Raw genomic sequence first — 22,268 nt, 5'->3', positions numbered from 1 at the left:
GGAACTCAGCAGCAGGATGTGCCAGAGGAAGGGTGTTTGGTGTAATCATGTTGCAACAGGGCTGATAAAAAGGAGCAGCATGACCACAGAAACATTAGTTCAAAAGCAAACAACATAATGAAGAGGGAGCTGCAGTGGCTGAGTATGTTTGTGATACTGTTTCCAGTGATGGCAGGAGGAAGTGAAGAAAGGCAGGATTTTGTATCAGTCACCGCCTTGCATTTCCGAGGCTTCGTATAAGCCCTTCCCTTCAAAGTCCTCTTTTAATTAACAGTTTGAATTATAACTCTGAAGACTGAAATTCTTGATTAAACAAAGAAAGTCTAGGGTTCTAGAAGTGGGCTGAGTATTTAGATTGAAAGATAAACAAACCATATATCTCATGACATTGAACTTCCAATTTCATTGTAGTCCTATGCTTGAACACTGAATTGATGATAACTGAGGGAATATCAGTGGATGTCTTGTGGCTACATGTATGTGCACACATACACTTAGGCTTTCTTGGGCCACTGTTTGTCTTTAATGGAGGTTTTGGGGGTTTTTTCTAATAGCTTTCTTCTTTAGGGGAGTTTGCCCTGTCTTTAAAATATTTACCATCTTTTACTCCTTTGATTCAGCATTCCTTCTATAATTTCTCAATGGCACTGAAAAAAAAGAACTGCATTTGAAAAAGGTAAATATGTCTGTTCTAAAGTGTACTCACAAAAATGTAATTGCAACAAGGTTACAGTGGGAGGACACACCACCACAGCACTCGCTGTCTGGTCTTCTAGAGCAGAAGTCTCCACTTCTTTCACCAGGGAGCCTAAAGGTTCCCCCTCAGCAAAGTGATCAAACATGCCCTTAAACACTCTGAGGGGAAACTAACTGTGGGTGCTGTGTTTGTTCAACAGAGAGTAGCAGGACATAATGATCTTTTGAAGAGTATACAAACATCCACGGTTTGGAGGATGTCAGTACTTGACGTTCCTGGGCTGCACAGCACCAGAGTTCAGCACGGGCCCTGAATTTGAAGGAGGATTCACAGAGTTTCCAGGCAGGGCTTTTGGTCTGTGCCCAGCTGAGTGTTGCTTCTACCAGGCAGCTTCAACCTCTCAAAGGTGCATCTGCCCTAGTGAAAGGCTGATGGTAACATTTACACAGAGGTTGATGTACGTTTGCCTCCCTGACTCTGAGGCAGGAGCTTCCCTGTGGCCAAGTGAGCTGTATTTCCATTTTAGCTCAAAAATGCGTTTTCACTGTGGCTTAACCCCCCCTCTCATGGGAGCACCGATTTATCTGCTCCATCTTTACACTGTATCTTCAACATGAACACAGTAACTTCTGATTATCTTTTTCTGGGGCATCCTGAGCTTTTTGCTGTTAATTAAATATAGAAGAAGAGTGTGAGGTAGGAGGAGTGTTGACCTGGTATTATAAAGCAAGCAAAATATATCTCTGTTTTCATGGAAAGATAATCAGCAATCTAACAATATAAGCTTTCCACGTGCTGAATGCAGAAGCACGGTGAAGCAATAAGCAATATATTGTCCTTTAGATTTGCCAGCAGAGGGAGCGTTGCAGTGCAGTGAATGCAAACCGTGTCAGAGAGCAGGGAAGCTGCTGGAGTCTGAATTTTAGCTGTTCATATTCCAAATTTTATTTGATGTATTATATTGTCATGTTTACAAAAAAAAAAAAAAGGTGTTTTTATATTTCATAACAGTAAGTGTTAATTATTGATACAGTCTAAACTTTACATTTCAAGGGTGAACCTACATAGTTAGTCTTTGCTAAAATGAAGGATTTCTTTTGGTACAAATCAGTTGTCATTTTGTGAGAATAAATCTACAAGTGTTTTCATAATAATTTTTTCTCATATTGCTGCTTTGATAAAAACGTATTTGTAAAACTTAATGGAAGAAATAAACCACAAATAAAAGATACAGGGAACCATGAACTTTTCAGTCTTGTGCAATCATCTTGTACAAATAACTTCTTTTGCATATTTATCTTCTACTTAACACCATAAATCTTTATGCCTCCTCACTGCCTCTCCTCTTCATCTGCTAGGCAGTCCTATCTGGCTGGAGCTACAGCAGTGCTAAGGAATTTGATAGTGAGCCACTTGCCCTGCAGCACAGTGAGACACTGAAATGTTTGTTCAGGGGAGTGTGTGTTTCCCTGTGCAAACCGTGTCCGATCAGGCGCCTCTGTCACCTCTAGATGGCTCCCAGATCACACCCACTGGGATCCACCTTGGCCACCACTTCTGCTAAGCTACGGCCGGCAGTAGGAATGTTAATGGCAAATGGGGAATTTGTTGGAATTGGCTTGTTGGAAGGAATTGAAGAAGCTCTGTGGAGTGCAGTGCCTGTGCTGTTTCTCTGCTCCTGCAGTCCTGTACTGATCAAGTGTCATGAGACAACATCATGGTGGAGGCCCAGATGACCTCTGGGGCAGGTTAATAGGGGCTGTGTTGTTGGAACACTGAGCAGAAGCAGAGCACTCAGGCTGGCAGGAGGGGGAGACGCACTGAGGTTTTGGCAGTTAGGATGCTGTTGTGATGTTCAGATATTTCACTGATTCTGTGTGTTGTTTTGCCTTTGTTCCAAACCCTTCTCCCTCCTGCCTTCGCCTGGCACTATCACTGGAGGGATGGTAGCTGCCAGAGCCTTGTGCAATTGCTCACCTAGTCCTGCTGATCTGGGAGCTGTTTAACCATTTAGAAGCTTTCTAGTGAAGACACTAAATATTGACAGAGCAGGACACATATGAGTGGATGGCTGTGGGTTGTTTCCTCATGCCAGTAATCATTAGTGTAGGGTAAGTTCTCACAAATCAACACAACTTGATTTGAGATATTTTTCAGCAAAAAGTAACTGCACCATCTGGGAACAATGAAAAATCCATCTGGATTCCATCCAAATGGAAAAGGGAGATATGTTGTTTTAATGCCTTTATATATGAATGGTTCTGTATGTAAAAATGTTACCACTTAAGGATGGAGAGCCCTGCAAACAGTGCTGTTGCTGTGTATAGATGATTAACAAAACATCTGTGTCACCAAACGGCAGGAGGACTTCATGCCAAAATTGCTTTTGGATGCATGTACATATCTGCACTGACTGAAGTAAGAACCTCCTGGGGAAGTTCTGCTTCTCTCATCCATCTGTGAATTTTGTTTCCTCTTGTGCAGTTAAGATGCAAATTTTTGTGTCCTGCAGAAAAAGACTGAATATGTTTTGCGAGTTTTGCAAGTCATAATTCAGTGGCTATAGAGCACTCTCCTCACTACCTGCAGAGGGTTTCATTTCTCTGTCTTTCAGAGTGCCTGTGGAATGCCATTTGTGCACAGAGAAGAATCACTGTGAGGGTTCAGTGCTGACAACAGCATCACTGCTCAGCAGTCCTCAGCAAAGCACAGCGCTGCATCTGCTCTTCTTCATGCTGCTGTGCTCTTTATAAGCATCTGAAGCACCTATAATATCCACTGAAATGACTGACAATTCAGAAAACATGTTTTTCTGCTGACTGAGAAACCAAAGTTCTGTCTGAAGTTAATGTCTTTAAATCTACTTCTTCCTCATTAAGTGTAATAAGGTTTATTTTTACAAGTCAGTAAAGGCAATTTAACAAAAGGGTTGGGGTATCTGGGTTTGATCAGGAGGATAATTTGAGGCCTTAGGGATCTTATGTGGCTACTTTTCATTATGTTTTCATTCTAGTTTCTAATGTGAATCTCTGCTGGGTCGTTTTTCCAGCCACAGTCCATCAGTGCAGAGGGATTCTGGGTGGGTCGCAGCTACTGCTCTGCACCCTGCACTGTCACCTCCTATCTGAAGTCCTGTCCCACTGGGAGCTTTTTTGAGGGGTTGGTTGTGCCACCAGTCATTTAAGAGCTTTCACAAGCTTGTGCTTCTGTGTTATGGGAACCCTGAAAAACACAACTCTGGGCATCAGGGAGGGCTCTCCCAAAGAATTCTGTGTTTTCCCTTCTAAGAATAAACCTTTACATGCAAATTCATTTGCCACACAAAGTTCCCTTGAGCCAGGCCTATGTCTCTTTATTGCATGTATAATCCAATCCCTGACTGGCATCTAATTTGCTTTAAGGATTTCAGGCTTTGCATTTATTTAAGCATGGAAAAGTGTAGGGAAGTTGAGACCATTAATTCTGAGTCTATATCTTTTCCACAAATGTGTTTGAAGGGCTTTTTCTTTATAGCTCTGTGGTGATTGAGGTAGTGTGACTGGTTCCCTGGAATGGCAGCTGTGCTCCATCATTGCCATGCACCACTTCTGAACCCTGTGATAGAAGTTTTTGTGAAGAGGAACACTTTCTGTGCTGTGTTTGCTTTAAATCCAAGAATATAACTTAGTTTGTGAAAAGCCATTTCTGTGGCAGTTCTTCTGGAAAGGCTTGGCGGTCTTAGATCTTTCCAGGCATTTCCAACCTGGCAACCATACAAGTTTCTAGAAGTGACATTACCTTGGGCAACCTCTGCCAGCCCAATCGGAAAGACCAAAGCCCGGAGGCCAGATTCCTCTCTCTCTCTCCAAGGCTGTACCTCTATAAGCAGAGGTGTATCAAAGGCACAAAAGGATAAACTGGGTATTTTGAATGCTGTTTCTGTCCTGTGACTGAACACACCTTTGGTTTTTCCTCTGTACCCTCAACTCAGGATATCCATAATGACAATAATGACAGTTCCACAACCAGTATTTTTCAAAGCTATTTAGGCCACCTAAGACCCTACTTGGTTGTAGAAGAAAGCTCAGCTTTTCACAGCTCTCATTACGCTGAGGGTGGATGAGTTTCATGCTACCATGTTAGATTGCCTCAAGTATTTTCCATTTAGCTGTTATGAGAATTTCAGAATTTCATACCCAGTCACTCTCTGTGATAAAGCAATGAGGAGCTTTAGAGACTCAGCAATTCCACTCAGCTTATTTTTAAAATATATAGGTCACAAGTTAAACCAATACAAGTAACCCTAGATGACATTACAAATGGAGCCTGAAGCAGCTCTATTAACAGCCTATATTGCCAGTGAAAGGGCCAGTTTTACCTACTAGCTTCATCTATCTTTCTCTCTCCCCACTCTTTTTAACTGGCTGTATTAGTGCTGCCCTTCTCAAAGACAGTGATGGAGAGAGAGCATGTAGATAACCCCACCAGGAGTACCGAGGTACTGAAGTAGGCACAGCCAAATCCTGAGTGTCCTGAGTTCACCTGTACCCGCATCAGCAGGAGTGCAGAGCACGCAGCACTCTGCAGGATGAGACCCTTTGTAAGTGATGCCTGCCCTGGGAACTGCACATTTCCTTTACCTCATGAGCAGGGCTGAGGCTCGCTGAGCAGAGAGGATGGCTGGCTTGTTCTCACCTGTGTTCATGGGAACTGCATTTTAGTCTCATCACACTGCAAATCAAAGACACTGCGCTGTGCCTTTCGGTCAAACAAGGTATGAAGGGAGAGTCATGAAATGTATATTGATAACAACTCAAGATTTTGATGTTATCAGCACCACCTATGGAGAAAACAGTTGTCTGAATCCTTTGAAATATCAACTGAAAATGCTTTCATGTTGTCTTGAGTTCAGGGAAAAACTGTTCTGTGATGTTCCTTGAGCTGGAAATGAGGTAATAATTAAAGTCAGGCACAAGTTAGTGGGAAAGCAAGTTAGGCTTGCTTGGGGAACTTGCATTCAAAGTAAAAGCAAAGATCATATAAATGGTCAGATTCTTTTTTGTGGTTGTGAGATTTAAGGACAAAATCCTTAATTAAAAGACTAATTGAAGTAAAACAATTGTCTGCTTAACATATCCTGCTAGTTGTTAGGCAGAGAAAATTCGGGAGATACAATGTATGGCCAGTCTTCGCAAACGAAGATTTGGGAAAGGTCTTACACCCTTCGAGCCTGCGCAGTGGATTTTTTAGGTGAGACACAGTGTGCGCTGAGCTGAGCCCACCCTTTAATCCTAAGGTTCATCTGCCGGGGCCGAGCGAGCTTGGACAGTGGCAGTGAGGTCCTCAGGACGTAGGTTTGTTTAGAGTGACCTTCTCTTGGATGGATGGCCTTACAGGGCTGACGAGCTCCATCTGCCCGGGGGACTCCTCTGACCGGGAATCGAACCCGGGCCGCGGCGGTGAAAGCGCCGCATCCTAACCACTAGACCAATACGAAACTTACAATTGGCACAATATAATATTGTGTGAGAAAATTATTCAAATACCAAATCTGATTTAGAGAAAAAATGATACATGACTTCTCTGCCAAATTAGAAGTGTTCACAAGACAGGAGCGCTGAGCCCATGGGAGCAGATGTCACATATGAGAGTAACTTGGATGGAAGGTGTCTTATGTTATGGAGATAGAGATCTCCACACAACAAAGTTATAAGTCTCATTTTTCTGGTGACTTTAGGTTGTGATAATACATGGCTGCATGCAATGATAACAGGACAGATCAGTAATTTCAGCTTCATCCTATTTTCTTGGCACATTTCAGAGTTGGTGAAAGAGATGCAAGAGAAAAGCAGGCAGGGGCAGCTTTGCTGTTACTTTTCTATTGTCTGTGAAATGCAAAAGCCTTACATTGGTAGTTGTTTCTCATATTTATTTCAAGCCCTTTCTTCCAACTGTTTATCTGCTCTGAGATTGAGGAGATGTATAAGCACACAACTCTGTCCACGGATACTGAGGGTTTTCTCAAGAACTCTTCCCAGGAAAAAGCTGTCATTTGTCTTTTGAAATTCTCAGTGTAATCTTATGGAAATTAAAGGCATGGGAAGTGTTGTCTCATCAGAAGCCTAGTTGAGAATCACTGCCACACATCTGCTCAGTTCCTGAGCCTCTGATTGTCTGTGTTGGGATCACAGGGCTGCATCAGAGCCCATTGTAAACTTTCCCTTTATACTCTGAGTGAGTCCTTAACCCCCCAGTAAAACATCATGAGAATTAGTTGCAGAAACCCTAACAAAACACACACTACAGGTTGGGAGAAACTAAAACCACATATGACAGAGCACGTGGTCAGAGCAAAGGCCTGGCCTCCTGGTGATGCTGAGAAGTCAAAGACCCGTGGAAGAAGGTACAAATGGCACCATCTGCACGTTATTTGCCCTGTTAGGGTTTCTTCCCTGGTCACCACGGGAAGTTTAGTGAGCTCATGAATGTCAGGTTTACTAGAGGTCAGCTCTAGGCCTCCCCTGTCTGTTACGCAGACGACTTTGCTAAACTTGGTGGGAACTGAAGCTTCCACATCCTCTCCCTCCTCAAGGGAACTCCATCCCAGGGCACAGCTGGCAGAGGTGGCCCCAGGCTGATTCTGGCAGTGACTCTTCCCTTCAGCAGCACTGGGGCACATATTCAGTCTTGGGCCTGGTCCAGGAGTGCTGGTTGACACTAATTGGTGCCCTTCATACCTAGAAGCTGTTTCCTCATTCCCCACAAGTTATGGAGGCAATTGTGGGGCCTGTGCTTCTGCTTTAAATGCAAAATTTTGTGTAATACCCATCAAAAACAAGTTTGAATTTGGGAGGGCTCACAGTATGAATATTTTGACATAGCTATGTTTGGAATGATAGATGGGCTGTAAGGGATTTCTGCCCCAATTTTTTTTGTAATTTAATTCATAATCATCCTTGAGGACAGTCAGTCATCTTCATTACTTTGTTCCTCCTTGCCTGAACAGTTTTTACCTCAGTTTGTGGCCATCTGTAAGTCTGTGTTCAGAACAGTGTTGCGGAGGCAGTGCTGTCACTGTGAGCAGCTGCTGCTGCAGTCACTGCTGTGAGAGCCAACGCTCACATTCTGTGCTGTGCTGTCACCATGTGAAATGCTGCTCTGTGCTGGTCATTTCTGTCCTGGTGATAGTGGGATTTCACATTATTAAAGGAACTCAATTACATGTATCACTGATTGCACACAGTAATGGACATATTGCTCTGCTGGTTATGTGACTCATGTGCCCCTATAGTGCAATTTGGTCAGGTTTAATGGTGTGAAGGTGATTTTTGGACTTGGTTTAAAGCACTAAATTCTCCCCCTTCCCTCCTCCATTCAATTTGTATTTTCCTTCTTCCGTCAAGAGAAAATACCAGTCTTCTTATTGAGATCCCATTTGGAAATAACTCTTGTGCCTTCCCTTTTCCAATTTACCCTCTATGTTGTGGTGCCTAGAATCAGAAACTCTGTGACATATCTTTTGATGTGATTTGGAATTTGGTTTCCCACATGAGGACTCACACTTCCTCTGTGACAAAGCACCCTGATGTGCATGTCAGGCTGAATGATCTTGTGTTCTAGTTTGATGGCTGCCATTCACTTGTGGTGGTTTTTGGTTTGTTTGTTATTTAGAAAAGTCTTTCATTGTTTATTATCTCAGTTTTCAGATTTTAAAATGTGCCAATGATTCTTGTGAGGAATGTTACCAAAACCTGGTTAAAGAAGCATCCAGAATCAGGGCTAAAGGCTGCCATTTATACTTACGTGGCATCTCATTCTAGATATTAATGGACTGAAGCTGGAATCAGCTAAATATCTTCGCTGGGTATATTTGTAGAACTTCAGAGAATAGCAGAATGTGAAGCTGACAGACAGCAAGTACTGTTTTTACCTCCTGAAAGCCTGCTGTGATTTCATTATCTGCTTCCATCCTAAGAAACATCCAGACAACTTTCTGATGGTTGAAGAAAAGAAGACTGAGGCTCTCCCAGGGTAGCTGACTGGGACAAAGGCATTTCCTAATATTGACAGTTTGATCATTCTGCTCTGAGCCACTGATTCGGATGTGCTCTGATAACTCATACATGTAGTGCTCCTGGTATAAACCTTCTGGAAAATGAGATCTAAGGCTTCTTTCCCCTCTGGGTCAGGCTTTGGTATGGGTAATATCTGGTTACTCAGGTGCAGTTTCTGCATATTTTTATGCCAGATTTCTCTAATGCGGACACTAACAATTACTTGTCAGGTTTTCCACATAAACCTCCTCCTCGGATTTGAAGATGGGTTCATTAGAGTTTTTAGATCTACTGTCAAGGGATGATTTTCATTTGATGTATTTGAATGTGAAAAGTGTTTTGGTAATGGGCTATGAAAGGTATGGCCAAAAGTAAAATTTTGGCTTCTGTATAATTGCATATGAAATAAAAAAAGATTATTTAAGAACCATTAAAGGAAAAGAAAAGTAAGAAATAGAAAGACCAAGACCTCAGGACCATCAATAAGTAAAACATCAAGTATAACTTTCAAAGACATCAGTGTGTATTAAATTAATTTTGTTCCAAAGTCCCTTTTCTAATAATAATTCATGTTACCCTGCTGCTATGGGAAATCATTGCTAAAGCACTCCTTTCTGTTTATTCACAGACCCCACAGCCAGTTGAAAACTACATCAGTGAAGGAGAGTTTGAGGACGATCTGAGTACTTCTACCCCAAGCACAACAGAGCTGGAGGTACGTGGATCCAGCCAAGAAACAGATGAAGATTATTTTGAGACCGTGTCACATCAGAGTGGATCTTTGTCAGATGTAAAAACTGAGCCTTACGAGAGTGCATCAGATACAGAATCTCTTTCTAGTGACATAGCTGGGAACTCTTGCTTGGATTCAAACTGCCTGTTCACTGAAAAAAAAACCCTGGGCTGTAATTTTCCCAAAGAAAGGGCAGAAACAACCTTCCATGGACTGAAGTGCTCCAGGCAGCCAGAATTCACCCGGCACATACAGTTCGGATTGTCCTACAAAATAAAAGCAGCACCAAGCAAGACTGAATTTTGTGTACAGTCTGCAAGGGCAGAAGGTGAAGAACTGGGTGATGAAGAACAAACATTCTCTAGTGATATTTCTATCACAGAGAACAAATTCCATGAAGAGGGCATTGTATCACAGGCAAAGAGAAGTTCTGTGGCAGCACTGCAAAATAAAGCAGAGTTAGAAAGCTTTAAAGTGCAATCCTGTACCAAGCCAGTACCTACAGAAGATGATGTTACAAGACAGAGGGAACATCCTGCAGTATTAAGCATTGATTGTTTCAAAGCAAACTCAGAAAATTGTTTGATTTTTCCTGAGGTACAGCAATTTTCCTTCCAGTCAGATGCAGTGTCTAGCTGTAGTTTGCCTAATCTTCATTTTGAAACAAATGGACCTAACTCTAAAAGTTACACTGAGACATCTGACTATAAGTGTGAGTTAGATTCTATGTCCAGTATAAAATGCAGCAGGAGGAATTCAGCTGACAGTGAGGAAACTACAGGCAAAAGGATAAAACATGGACGTACGGAGACTATGTTGACATCAGATTCACTCTTTTACCAGAGTTGCTTCAAACCAAAATCTCGGCCACCACACACAAGGTCAGAGATTACAGAAAGTAAAACATGGCACAGTGTACCTGAAAACATCAGTGCTCAAAGCCAGACAGAATATGTGGGGAGCTGCATTCACCTTACAAACAAATTCAGATGGTCATGTTCCAGAATACATCTTCAAGGGTTGGATTTTGAATGCACTTGGAAAAACTTAGGAAGGGTACCTGTAAGCCCTGAGTCAGCAATAAAAATAGAGGGCCAGTTTGGCATAAAAAGATCTCTTCTTGATACTGACACAAACTCAAAGGAGTGTCAGGTTTCTCCACCAGCAGGCTCTCCCCAGTGCATTGATTATTATTTGCACTCTAAATCAGAGACATGTGGCCTGAGCCCAGAGCCAGTCGGTACCTGTGCTGACAGCTTAACACAGGGTGATGCTTGTGAGTGCAGCCCCAAACAAAAGCAGACTTCCTCTGCCCTGGACTGTGAGCCAGTGACCATAAACACCGAAGAACTCATAAAAAGTGATGAGTACAAAGCTGAAAGAGCTCTGGAAGCAGGCAGATTCCCCTGTGATACTGATTTTGAATTGGACACTGGTGGCACTGAGAACCTTGCAGCTTCTCATGTAAGTAGTCCTGCTGTTGTGGAAAACAGAGATTGGGATTGTTCTGTAAACTGTGTTTCCAATAGTGGAATAGACCAAAAATGTTTGAAGGAGAATGGCCTTGAATCAGAACTGTCAGGTATGATGATTGTGGCAGGAGAAAGATGGGCAGATCATTCTTCTAATCTTGACTTTGGTTGGAAATTCCTGGAAACCACAGTACAACCAGGTGGCAGTGACACTGGGACAGAGCATGAAGAGCCACTGAAGCAAAATACAAGTTGCAAAACTGGTAACTTAAGGAGCGACTCTGAGCTAGTAACAAATGAACATCCTACTCATAAAGGAAAGGATGAAGACAGTGACAGCGCCTTTGCTGTTGAAAGGACTCCCAGATCAAATTATATAAGCCAGAGGAGGGATCTAATGATGGTTCCAGAGTTAAAGCCTGCACTAATTATAGTCTCTGTAGAGCAGAAAGGATTGCAGTCCAAGACACTGAATGATGACCTTCCTACTGAAGTGGTAACCAAGAGATTGAGAAATGTAGTGAGGAGGGATTTGATATCTCTTTGTGCTGTGAACAAAGTTCATGATGAGCCAGAGAGAGTTCTTGGTGAAAACTGTATCCGTAAAGAACAAATTCTGGCCGCCCATCCCATTCCTGGCAGTGTAGAGGTACCCCCTGATAGGGATACAGCTGAAGTAGAACCAAAAGTTTCAGAAGAGAAAAGAGAAAAAAACGATGCAGTTTCATCCTTAGGGTTCACCTGTAGTAATCCCACAGTAACAAGTGAGGAAGTGGAATTCAGGAGTGTTACTGTACCACTGAGCAATGATACACTTAGTGCAGAAAGTCAGACAGATCCCTGTGAAGAACTGCTCATAAAATCACACAGTACAGGTGGTGTGAAGGTCTCTGAGGAAGAGCCCTGCAGAACACAGACTGATTTTGAATTAGAGCAGTTCAGAAAGTCAGGCTCCAGAAAGCCTGGAACAAGAGATGACCAAGTGTCTAAGGAAGAGGAATTCAAAGCACATCAAGGCAGAGAGGAAGGCTTATGTGTAATTAGTGCAGTTACACTGGAAACGAGCAGCAGTGTAAGCAGTTTGTGTCCGGGAGATGGTGCTGATGACCTTCAAGGGCCCAGTATTGTCTCTGAACAAGCAGTAGGCAGGCAAGGAAATGAAGGCTGTAATGGCTCAAAGGAAGAAATAGGTATTTGTGAAGGACCTTCTCCTAGGGAAGGAAGGCAGGGCTCTGCTGCAGAAGACACTGCTAACCCCAGCAAAGACAGTGCACTCAGTCTAGATGTGTCTGATGTCTTTGATGAGTCTGTGAACAGGGAGATCCATAATACTTGCCTGCTGGGCCTGGACAATATAAGTACCTGCAGCACTAACAGCGAGGAAATGGATGACAACTTATCCCACATCCTGGGAAGTAACAGCAGTCTCTATAAAGCGGTGCAGAAGCCAACAAAGAATGAGAATAGTGGGAAAGCTTCCAGGTTTTTCGTATTCTCAAAAATGACATCTTTCAGGAAAACTAAGCCTACCACAGCAGAAAATCAGGGAAGCAGCAGTTTCTTTGGCAGCAAGGCAAAGATAGAAGAACTGGAAGCTGGGAAAGATGATGAAGACACCGCAAGTTTACTGTCTTTGAAAAGCTGTCCATCTGGTTTAGTCTTCCACAGGAAGGAAAGTTACACCTCAGAGTACTCTGATGATGATGATTTATTCTATGAGAGACCCCCAGGATTATTCAACAGATTGAGCCTGAGGAAGGCCTCTGGCTCTGGTCGGATACTGATGGAAGACACAGACATGAATTCAACTTCTCCCTGTTTGGGACCTGTCAAATATGCAGATCGACATGTTTCAGGTTCATCTGAAAACAATGATGGTGAACCTGTGGAGCACTCTAGGATTAGAAAATCATTCCCTGAAAGCGAATACAAAAGGAACAAAACCCCTGAGGGCAAGAAGTTCAAGACAAGGTTGGCCTTGGCACACAAATCCCTCTCAAGCTTATTCGAGTCGAGATCTACAGAAAAGGAAAACCCTGAGCAAAGTTCGAGAGTATCACTGAAAAATGAAAAGGAGAAAGCCAAACTTCGCCAGAGCACCTGGAAAGCTTTTCTAAAAAGCAAGGAGGCAGATGGACTAAAAAGGCCTGTCTTAGCAAGTTTATCACCGACACAGGAGGGTCTGAGTGCAAGTGGTGGCCACGTGATGAGAACAGTAGAACGACAGGGTAGTTCCAATGGACACACATTTTTTAAAACAGAAGCAGATAGTGGCTCCAACTATTTTGACAACTCTGTGGAACCTGTTGATGTCTCTTCACCTGCAGGTATGTGGAGAAGACGAGTACAGTCCCATGACTTGGGCATTAAATACTCACAGAGTTCCGACTGTGATGAGCAGCAGGAGGTTCTCAGCAACAGTTTAAATACTTCTCTAGAGGAATACTGGATGAAATCTCCATTTAGCCCCACTGACTTGCAGTTGGCATTTAGTCAGTCAAGTCCATCATGTCCCCACCACGCAAATTCTGATGGTAAAGACATGCCTTGTAGGCCCATGAGTCCTAAACCGCAGAGTCCACGATCCACTTCCCACCAGAGGACCTTCCGTTATCCTGGAAGAGTATGTGCCACTTCAATGATTTCTCTTGGGAACAGCCCTGGAGTTGAAAGCAATTTGGAGGCTCCTGAGAGACCAAAGACATTGAAACCCAGAGGTAGTCTCTTACTTTCTGTGCACTCATTGGATGTCGAATACCAGAGGGATGACAGTGGCATAAGCAGTCAATCCCAGATCAGCTTAAATACAGCTTCTTCCATTAGTGACATGCTCCAAGATGAGGTGAGTTGTTGTCTGGGAATGATCAGAGGGTGGTGTGGTTTGCAGTCTTTTGCTTTAATATGGCTTAGGAATTCCAGTGAAACTCCTTAATGGTTCAATGAACACATTGGTTAGATGAGCACATCAATATTCCTCTTGGTCTGAGACAGGTGGCACTACTCATCCTTTCTGTTTCTGTCCAAGCCTATATGAATTGATGCACTCTTTAGGGGAGGATTTGCCACAAAAATCTAAAATGGAGTAATCACAGCTGCTCTAATGCATAACATATCTCAGATAGAATATACAGACACCACACTGTGTTCAACTCCATTTTTTTTTTGCTGGGTTAGAGGGGATAACCTCTTAAGGCAGTATTGAGCCTTGTAACTAGTATATAGTGAATAAGTTTCTCAACATGAAAGGTAACATAGAAATCAATTCCCATTGCTAGCAGTCAGTTTTTAAGAAATAAAATAATTTTCTTTCTTTAGACAATGAGTAGCTGTCTTTCAAAGTACCATAAGTCTTTTGCAGTCACCCTAACTACCCTTTGGTTGCTGCTAGAATTCCTTTTCTGCCTTTTCTACAGCAAACAATAAAAAACCCTCATGGAGTCAGGGTCTCCTTTTCACACTGTATTGCGTTCTAATCCAGGTAACACATGAAATCCTTGGCACAGGCTGGATCTTGCAGAACAGATTGTATCTTCAGTAGGGATCTCTTGATTGGCTGGAGCCTTCAAAAGCAGATACTTCCTCTGTCGGTAGCTTTTTAATCTCAGAGAGGATTTCCCATGTTCTAAAGTGGCTGGGAGCTTAGGAATCTCTTTCAGTGGCTAAGCACAACCCCCAGAGTGACTGAGACTGAGCTGTCATTGAGATCCCAGGACATGCCTTGATCATGCTACTTTTGCTACTTTTTCAGTTTCGTTGCTGATGAATTTTGCCATTAAGAAATGGGAGAATAATTTTGTTTAGCAGATTGTCACAAGTGGTGCTTGAGAGACGGTATGAGCTTCTACATACCCTGAGCAGACAATTTCCAGAGTGTTCACTAATCTAGAACTGCTTGATCTATTCTACAGCTGAGGGCTGCTTGTGTTCTACTCAAACAAGCCCTCACACAGCTTTTTCTGCTGTTGCCTTTTGTCTCTCACATCCCAATGTACACAAAAGTTTTGATACCCTCCAAAATTATCTCAGCCTACCCTTTCTCCCTACTTTTTTCGTAGAAGCTCCCTATTTTTTGTGTAGACACAAACAAACAAATGGTTGGTAGGAGCATACATGACTAATGGCACCACCAGATAGACCAAACCATGGCTTTGCCTAATCAAGTCTTGAAAACCTCCACTGCTGATGATTTCAATACCTTTCTGGGAAACATGTTCCTGGAGAATTTTTTGTTCCTAGTGCCCAACCAGAACTTCCCAAGCTACAGTTTCTGGCCACTGCCTTGTGTCATTGTCTAGCATTACTGAGAGGAGTTTGATCCCTCATCCATGTAAATATAAAGTTGTTGGTGACTGCCCTTATATTGCCTCCAGTGCCCTCTTATGAGCTTAAATAAACCCAGTTGCCTCAACCTCTCTGCACATATTCCCAGTGAAAGTGTTTTGGTTCACTGGCTTGGGGTTTTTAGCTGATCCAAAGAAGTGTGTGGGTGGCAGTTGGAGAAGTGAGGGCTGTAGTACCAGAATTGCTGGTGGAAAATGGGGAAGAGAATTTACTTTATTCCCTTCTGTGCTCAGCTTTACTTGAAAATCTTTTCTTTTCGTGGGCATCAACTTAACCTACAAACCTAATAGAAGACACAACATTCCAGACAAGACACTGCAGTGTTACACCAGCCTAGGAAAAAGCAAGAGACTTGGACTATACATGCTGTCAACAGATGAAGCCTCTCAGAGGGTGAATAAAATCACTGACCTGTAAATAATAGCTCAAAAGAACATCTAGAAAAGAGTGGAAAGATGTGGCATGTGTAAAGCCTTGAATAGGCAAGCCCATATCCTATAATGTAACCATTAGAAGCAAATAAATAATTACTTAAATTGATTGCTAGATTAAATTATTCAAAGAAAACCATAAAAAAATTAAATGGTATCTAAGCCATATAAAAACAGTTTAATTTTCCTGATCCTTCTGGAGGCTGCAAAATATGATATCTGAAATTGGGCAAATGTAACTGGAGCCTAGAAATTAATGTAAATGTCCCAGCTTTCAACACACAACATCTAATCTAGTAAAGCAGATAGGGCTTTATTTATTTCCATTTTCATGAAATGAAGTAGAACTGCACCCTGGATTTTGTAACTGAAGTTGTTTTTTTCAGAAATCCCTGAAAATACAACAGAGACATTGGGCAAAGTATATTTACAGTGTTAAGTCTTCCCAGCACAATTATCCACTGTGCACTAAGCATGGCCTTCCCGATGTATGTTGCTTAGTAAAGAGGTCATAAAATTAAGTTTATCAGTGGATTTGGAGAAAATTTCTTTTCTGTTCCACATACAAAAGACATTATTTCAAAACAAATGCATGATTGTGAAGTTCTTGAGTTCACTTCCCAATGTGCTCTCCAGCAGGGGATTTGTACATATTCCCCAAGCCCCCAGCCAGCTGTTTTTTCCAGTAGTGTGGCTTTATCTGTGTTACAGTGCTGTGCCAAACTGCACTGGATCAGCTTGTCCTGGACACCTCTGGCTGCCCCCTGGTAAGTAACTCTTCTTAGCCTGGTGGGGCACAGAGCAGCCCCTCTCTGAGTACCTGCTAGTGGTTAACATTCTCAACATTCTCCAGGTTACCTCCAGGACAAAGATTTTATGCAGAAAACAGCAAGACAGAACCATTACCAGTTTGCCCATCTGTCAGGAACTTCGTTACATGTTTAATTAATCTGTTTGTGGCGTGATTTTACTTATATAATTGTGTTATTCAGCAGGCAAGCGCAAACTGTCCTAAAATGTCCCATGTTTGGAATTTGCACGTTCTCCTCGCTCCTCTCCAGTATGATGGCATTAGGCACAGAACACCAGCAGGAAACACTTTCCTTTTTCACAGTATCTACTGTTTCTAGACTGTGGCATCTCTCACCAGGGGCAAGAAGAACTGATCTGGAATTGTTGGTTAGTTGAGAACAGATAGGAAGTGCCTGGAGTTTGGTTTTATTGGGGTTCTTCAAAGGAACTGTGGGAAACTGGACAGATACAACTATCAAGATAGAGCATTTTATTTGTCATGAAAAGAGACTCCTGAGATCATTCACTCCCCAGTGTCAGTGTCTCCCACCTTAAATATTATCGATTCTAACACTGATGCTACCTCGAATAGTGGTTGGTTGCCTCAGGGCACACTTGCTTTCCAGCTGTTCTAGTGTAAAAGCTGTAATTTTGTGCAACCACTCAATGAGAGTGAAAGGCAGAGCTGTTCAATTCCTTACTCTTGGCCCAGCATCAAGCAAATAAAATGGATAGTGTAAAGAGCACATCAGGAAACACAGGGCTTGGTATATCAGACTTGCAGGCATCTAGGAAGCCTTTTCACATTATATAACTGAAGTATAGTCAGAAAAGCAGAGACAGACAGGAGTTCATTTTCCTATTTTCAGAGATACTGTCTGTCTTTGTAAATAATATTATACAGACAGAGTGACCTAAATCCTAGTAGTAATGTTATTGTAATATGCCATCTAGAATGAGGGTGAAAAGGGCCCTGCCCTGTGCAGAGGGAGTACATATTGCACACTCAAAGGATCACAGAGCTGCTGCTCCAGGGTGGAGTCCTCCTAAGTGTTTTCTTCTGAGTAGTTCTGGAGCTGGATAACTGTGCTTTGCCATCTTCTGTTCAAACTGACTTGAAGCAAACAACATGTCCATCCAGCAAACCCTGTGTTTTCACCTGCTGTTTGTAAAACAGGAGTCTAGACAGCAATGTCAGACTGCACCTGAAAAGAGGCCAAATAAGAAATGGGTTCCCCATCGCAAAAGGAGGCCCCCCTGGGTCCCACCATCCCCTCACCCTGGCTCCACCCTGGAGAGCAAAGCCTGGAGGCTTTCCTGCCTTGCTCCAGATGAAAAAGCCAAGGAGATTCCAGAGAGGAGGAGGAAGAGACCTAAACCCCTCTATAAGTGCTTCAGCTTCGATGATGTTTGGATGGAGAGGAACCAAAAAAGGAAGCTAGAGAAGGAGACACAGCCAGAGAGAGGGGCTCAATCGCAGCATCTCCCAGGGGACCCGTTAAAAGTAAGGAGCCGTACACCCTCATCCTCGTCCTCTGGCACTGTCTTCCTCTCTGCTCCAGCTGCTTCTCTCTGCTGTCATCATGTTCCTGACCTTGAACTTTGTCTGGTGCCACGTCTGTCAGCTTTCTGTGGGCCCGGTACTCTGCAGGGACTGATGGAACACTAACCTGGTCCATAAGTGATGGTATCTAAAGGTGGTGGGTTTTTTAGGAACTGTAAGCAAACATTTCTTGCCCTGTGCTATGCTGGAAATAGGATGCAAGAGCATCAGGTTGCTCTGTGAGCTGAGACATAGGGAGGGCAGGGAGCAAATCAGAGTTTCCTTAAATCAATATAAATTAAACAGATGAAATCTCATTCTGTGCCCTGTGGCATTGCTGTATAACTTTAATAAGGGACTTCTAAATAAGATTTCCCTTGTATCTGAGGCCAACTCCACAATTCTTACTGAGGCAAATTCCTGCTGGGAAATGCTCGAGAGAACATTGCCATTGGAGTTTTAGCCATTAATATTCTCCTCTCCACTGGGGGAGACTTTTAGATCAGCTTTATGATTGCTTGTGACAAACTTTGTGGCTGTTGTGACTCACACCAATGGCATCTGTTACTCTTGGATCCAGAGCTAAGGTCTGTTCCCTTCAGGGAGAGCCATGAATCTGCATCCAAGAGCCAAAAGTAGCCTTCATATATAATAAAAAACTTCTGGGGAGAAAGGACATGAGATTAAGGGATGCTCCTTGCAGTATCTCATGATAAGATGGAAAAAAGTTCTGATCAAGCTTGAAATCAAGTAGCAGATATTCAAATAAAAGCTTTCCTTGGGGTTTTCTGGTTTTGTCTGTTGTCTGTATTTGTTTCCCTTTCTCTCTGTTGTCCTGGTTGCCTGTTTCTGCTTCCTCTTGCATTAAAATGACAATCTTTGAGGGCAGCTGAGGCCCCAGTTGTCCTGTCACCACTTCAGAATGTGTTTGAACTTATGTGCACAAATAGTTCTGTGAATGGTGAGGGGGAAACATTCCCCTGACATAGCTCAGCTTTCCCAGGGAAAATCTGCTGCCTCATGCCAGCCTGGGGGAGTCTCCCATTGAAGCAGATGGACACCTGGGACAGGAAGCCAGGCCAATTCCAGAAACAGGGTTTCTGAAAAACTGCCAGCTGTTCTTCCCTCCCCAGGGACGAGGACTAAAAATCTGTGCTATTTTGTATGTGTGGGGCTCTTCAGAACAAAGTGTTGCCAGTTGCTGCTTGGATGGGTGCTGGGTATGACTCTGTGAGGTTTCCTGCTCTCAGTTCAGTGAGAGCTTCCCTGGCTCAGCTCCACAGTACCTATGTGTCAGAGATACTGAGTAAGGCTCCTGAGGCGTGTGGATGTTAAGGTGAAAAAAAAATTTAGTTGGATTACTTTTGCATTTTGTTCAAAGTTCTGAGTGCTTAGCGTTGTACAGGATGATACAAGGTAGTGTGGCTTACACAGGCTCAGTGATAAACAGAAATCAGTAAAACATGCTAAAAATATTCCTCACAATTCCTTGACAAGCGGATAGCGATGGAAATCTAACCCGTGCTGCAGGGCATGTTGGCCAGCACTGAGACCATTAGTGCTTCAGAGAGGAGTGACCAGTTCCCTCAATAGCTTCCCCTGGAGCCATCAGATTACACAGTTTGAATGCTGTCTGCTCTGCTCACTGAATGCACATTTGGATGCTGCCAGAAAACAGATTCCCCTTTAAGCATTTCCACCCCTATTTTCTGGTGCAAACTTACCTCTAAATCGGCATCAGCTGCACAATGATTTGCAGCTGCCCCTTTGCCTGTGGAGACACCCCCCTTATCAATCACCTGCCTTTCCTGGTTCATTCTTCTCCGGATAATAGAGATAAGCAGAAGATATTTAGTAGCATGTAGGTAGATTTGGGGTTTATGTTTCTGTCAGTCTGTGTTATGTAGGTCATTGACACTTTAATCTTTGTGGGCAGGCCGAGAAAGCATAATGCTGGTTTCTTAAGAGAACTGTTGGGATTCAAGGGCTATTTCCTGTATGACCATATAACTGCATTTCTTGGCCTGTACTTTTAATTTATAATAGTAATCACCCAATTTCTCAGTTGTTCTTTTCTGCCATTGCAGTGCTCTAGTCCTGTAATAGTGCAGGCTTATTCATGCTCCAAAGTGTCATGGGAGTGCTATCACAAGCTGTAGTGTTTGAGGGCAGTTTTAGAAGGATGCTAAATCCCCTTTAATAAGAAGAAACAAATTATCACAAAAGCAGCTTTGTAAGATGTTCATTGTGTGTTGTGGTTTTGTGACTGCAGCAAGGCGACTGTATGGGGCTTTGGAGATCTGAAATTTCAAGTCTGATGTTTTCTGACACATGGCTGCATTGGGATGAGTGGCTTCTGTTGTGACAAGTCACATTGTGTTAAGTCAAGATGAGGTCAGCACACAAGGTGATGTAATGCTGCATTGGGGAAACAACTTAATAGAGCAAAGCAGGGAGGAATTCTTGATTTTTTTCAAGTGCTGATTTCTGGTACTACTCTATGATTCAGGTCAATGTACACAGATTAGTATAGTGGAAATATAAGGCTAATCTGAGGGCTGGCAGTTGGGATTCAGAGGGAGATGGACAAACAATCAAGAAACTACCTCTAAACTAAAAAAATAACCACTTAAAATACCAGTCCTAAACAATTCTATATAATGGTCTTTGTTTTGCTTGGGTCCAGTAAGCTGCTCCACTGCTTTAAATGGGAACAGCCTGTGTAAATTCCCAATCAAACTCAAAGCTTGACCCAGCTGTCCTTTATAATGAGATGCTACCAGTAACAAGCTGAGCAGGTTCTGATCTTGGACCTTAAAGTAACACCCTCCCCCCACAAGGGGGAGAAACTCATATAGCTGTGGATGAATCTACATTTTTCTGCTAGGCCATAGGCTTTGCCCTTTACATGGTGCTGGTTTCATGCTGTAGCCTGGGCTCCTCTTACTTGTTTCTAATGCAGTATAAGTTCCCTAACTGGAGCAGAGACTATGCCCAAAAACACTGACATATGTAATGCTGTAATGGCAATGGGCTCTGTTTTGGGAATTATTTTTGCAAAAAATTTGTAGTGATGTCTCTGAACTGTCTGTCTGTTCCCATCCTGTGCTTTCCTGTTTCAACAAAAACTTAAACCCTGGCTGTTAAGCTTAATGCCTCTTGAGTGCACAGCAATAGGAGCACAGACGTGGCTTCTATGTGCATTTGTTCAAGCACAGTTTGTGTGCTGCCAAATTAGAGAGATTCCTAAAAGGCCCATCAGGGGGCTATACCCAGAGGGGGAATTCTGCAGAAGAAGCTCTCTTTTATTTTGAAAGAGAAATGAGAAGCAGTGAAAAGCAGATCTTTAGCTTATTGCCCTGAATATGACTTCTGGAAATCTGATTTTACCATATCCAAAATAAGAGAAAATGAAGTTTTGCTGGGTGCTACCACAGTTATGAGCACTGTGGGCACCTCAGACACACTTAAAGAGGGTAATGAACGTGCTTTGGAGAGGGGATTTAATGAGAAAAGTCTCTCTCTTGTGCACCTGACAAAGCACAGACATACAAGGGTAAATGCCTCTGCCAGGGACTGAACTGCTGTGTGTAAGAGCATAGAAATAATCCCCTGGAACCTCTGGCATAAAATGTAAAAAAAAAGGATCTGTACTATATTCTGGTCCCTCATTTCCCCTCCCCTCCCTTGTAGGTTGTGGAAAACACTGCCCACATATTACTAATGCCCCTGAAAATGCCGCTTCTCCTGACTTTGTGTTGCACAGGCCTGTCTCCCCCGCTGTAGGAATCAAATAATGCATGTACCTGAAGTTTGCTCTGATGTCCCAGGGATTAATAAAAAGCCTGCAATTTTTATTGTAACAGCCCTAGGACAGGATTCTGCTTTCTAGTCTTACACAGAACAATAATGCTTTCTATCACCTTTCATGTAAATAACCTCGACTTTACCCTTGACATTTTCAGAGCTGTGGCCCAGTAAGTTGTCTCACCTGATTTCATTGTCACTGGAAGAGCATGTGCTCCCATTGGGGCTTTGCTGTGACTTTTCTAGAAAAACAGGCACTGCTCAGGTTAATTTGAACAGGGTTCATGTTATCCCTCAGGAGACGGTGATTTGAACCAAAGTATCGACTGTGTTCTTTGTTTTAGGAAATGGCCACGTTCTCTTTGTTTTAGGAAAGTAAGTCTGGGGAAGAAAAGCAAACCAGGCACAGAGCAGCAGCA

At 42.9% G+C, this 22,268-nt stretch overlaps 1 protein-coding gene across 1 annotated transcript in view; it reads left to right on the top strand.

Annotated features, from left to right (window-relative positions):
- Nucleotides 1–22,268, top strand: part of ARHGEF4 (Rho guanine nucleotide exchange factor 4) — a 223,791-nt gene that overhangs the window by 86,439 nt on the left and 115,084 nt on the right. Inside the window, exons 4-5 of the mRNA XM_032697385.1 lie at nt 9,359–13,777; nt 17,677–18,003. Of these exons, the coding sequence (XP_032553276.1) occupies nt 9,359–13,777; nt 17,677–18,003 (4,746 nt within the window). The remainder of the gene's footprint in view (nt 1–9,358; nt 13,778–17,676; nt 18,004–22,268) is intronic.

The sequence above is a fragment of the Chiroxiphia lanceolata genome, chromosome 10 (assembly GCF_009829145.1).
Source record: "Chiroxiphia lanceolata isolate bChiLan1 chromosome 10, bChiLan1.pri, whole genome shotgun sequence".
NCBI classification, from domain to species: domain Eukaryota; kingdom Metazoa; phylum Chordata; class Aves; order Passeriformes; family Pipridae; genus Chiroxiphia; species Chiroxiphia lanceolata.
This window is presented reverse-complemented; position numbering and strand designations above follow the sequence as displayed.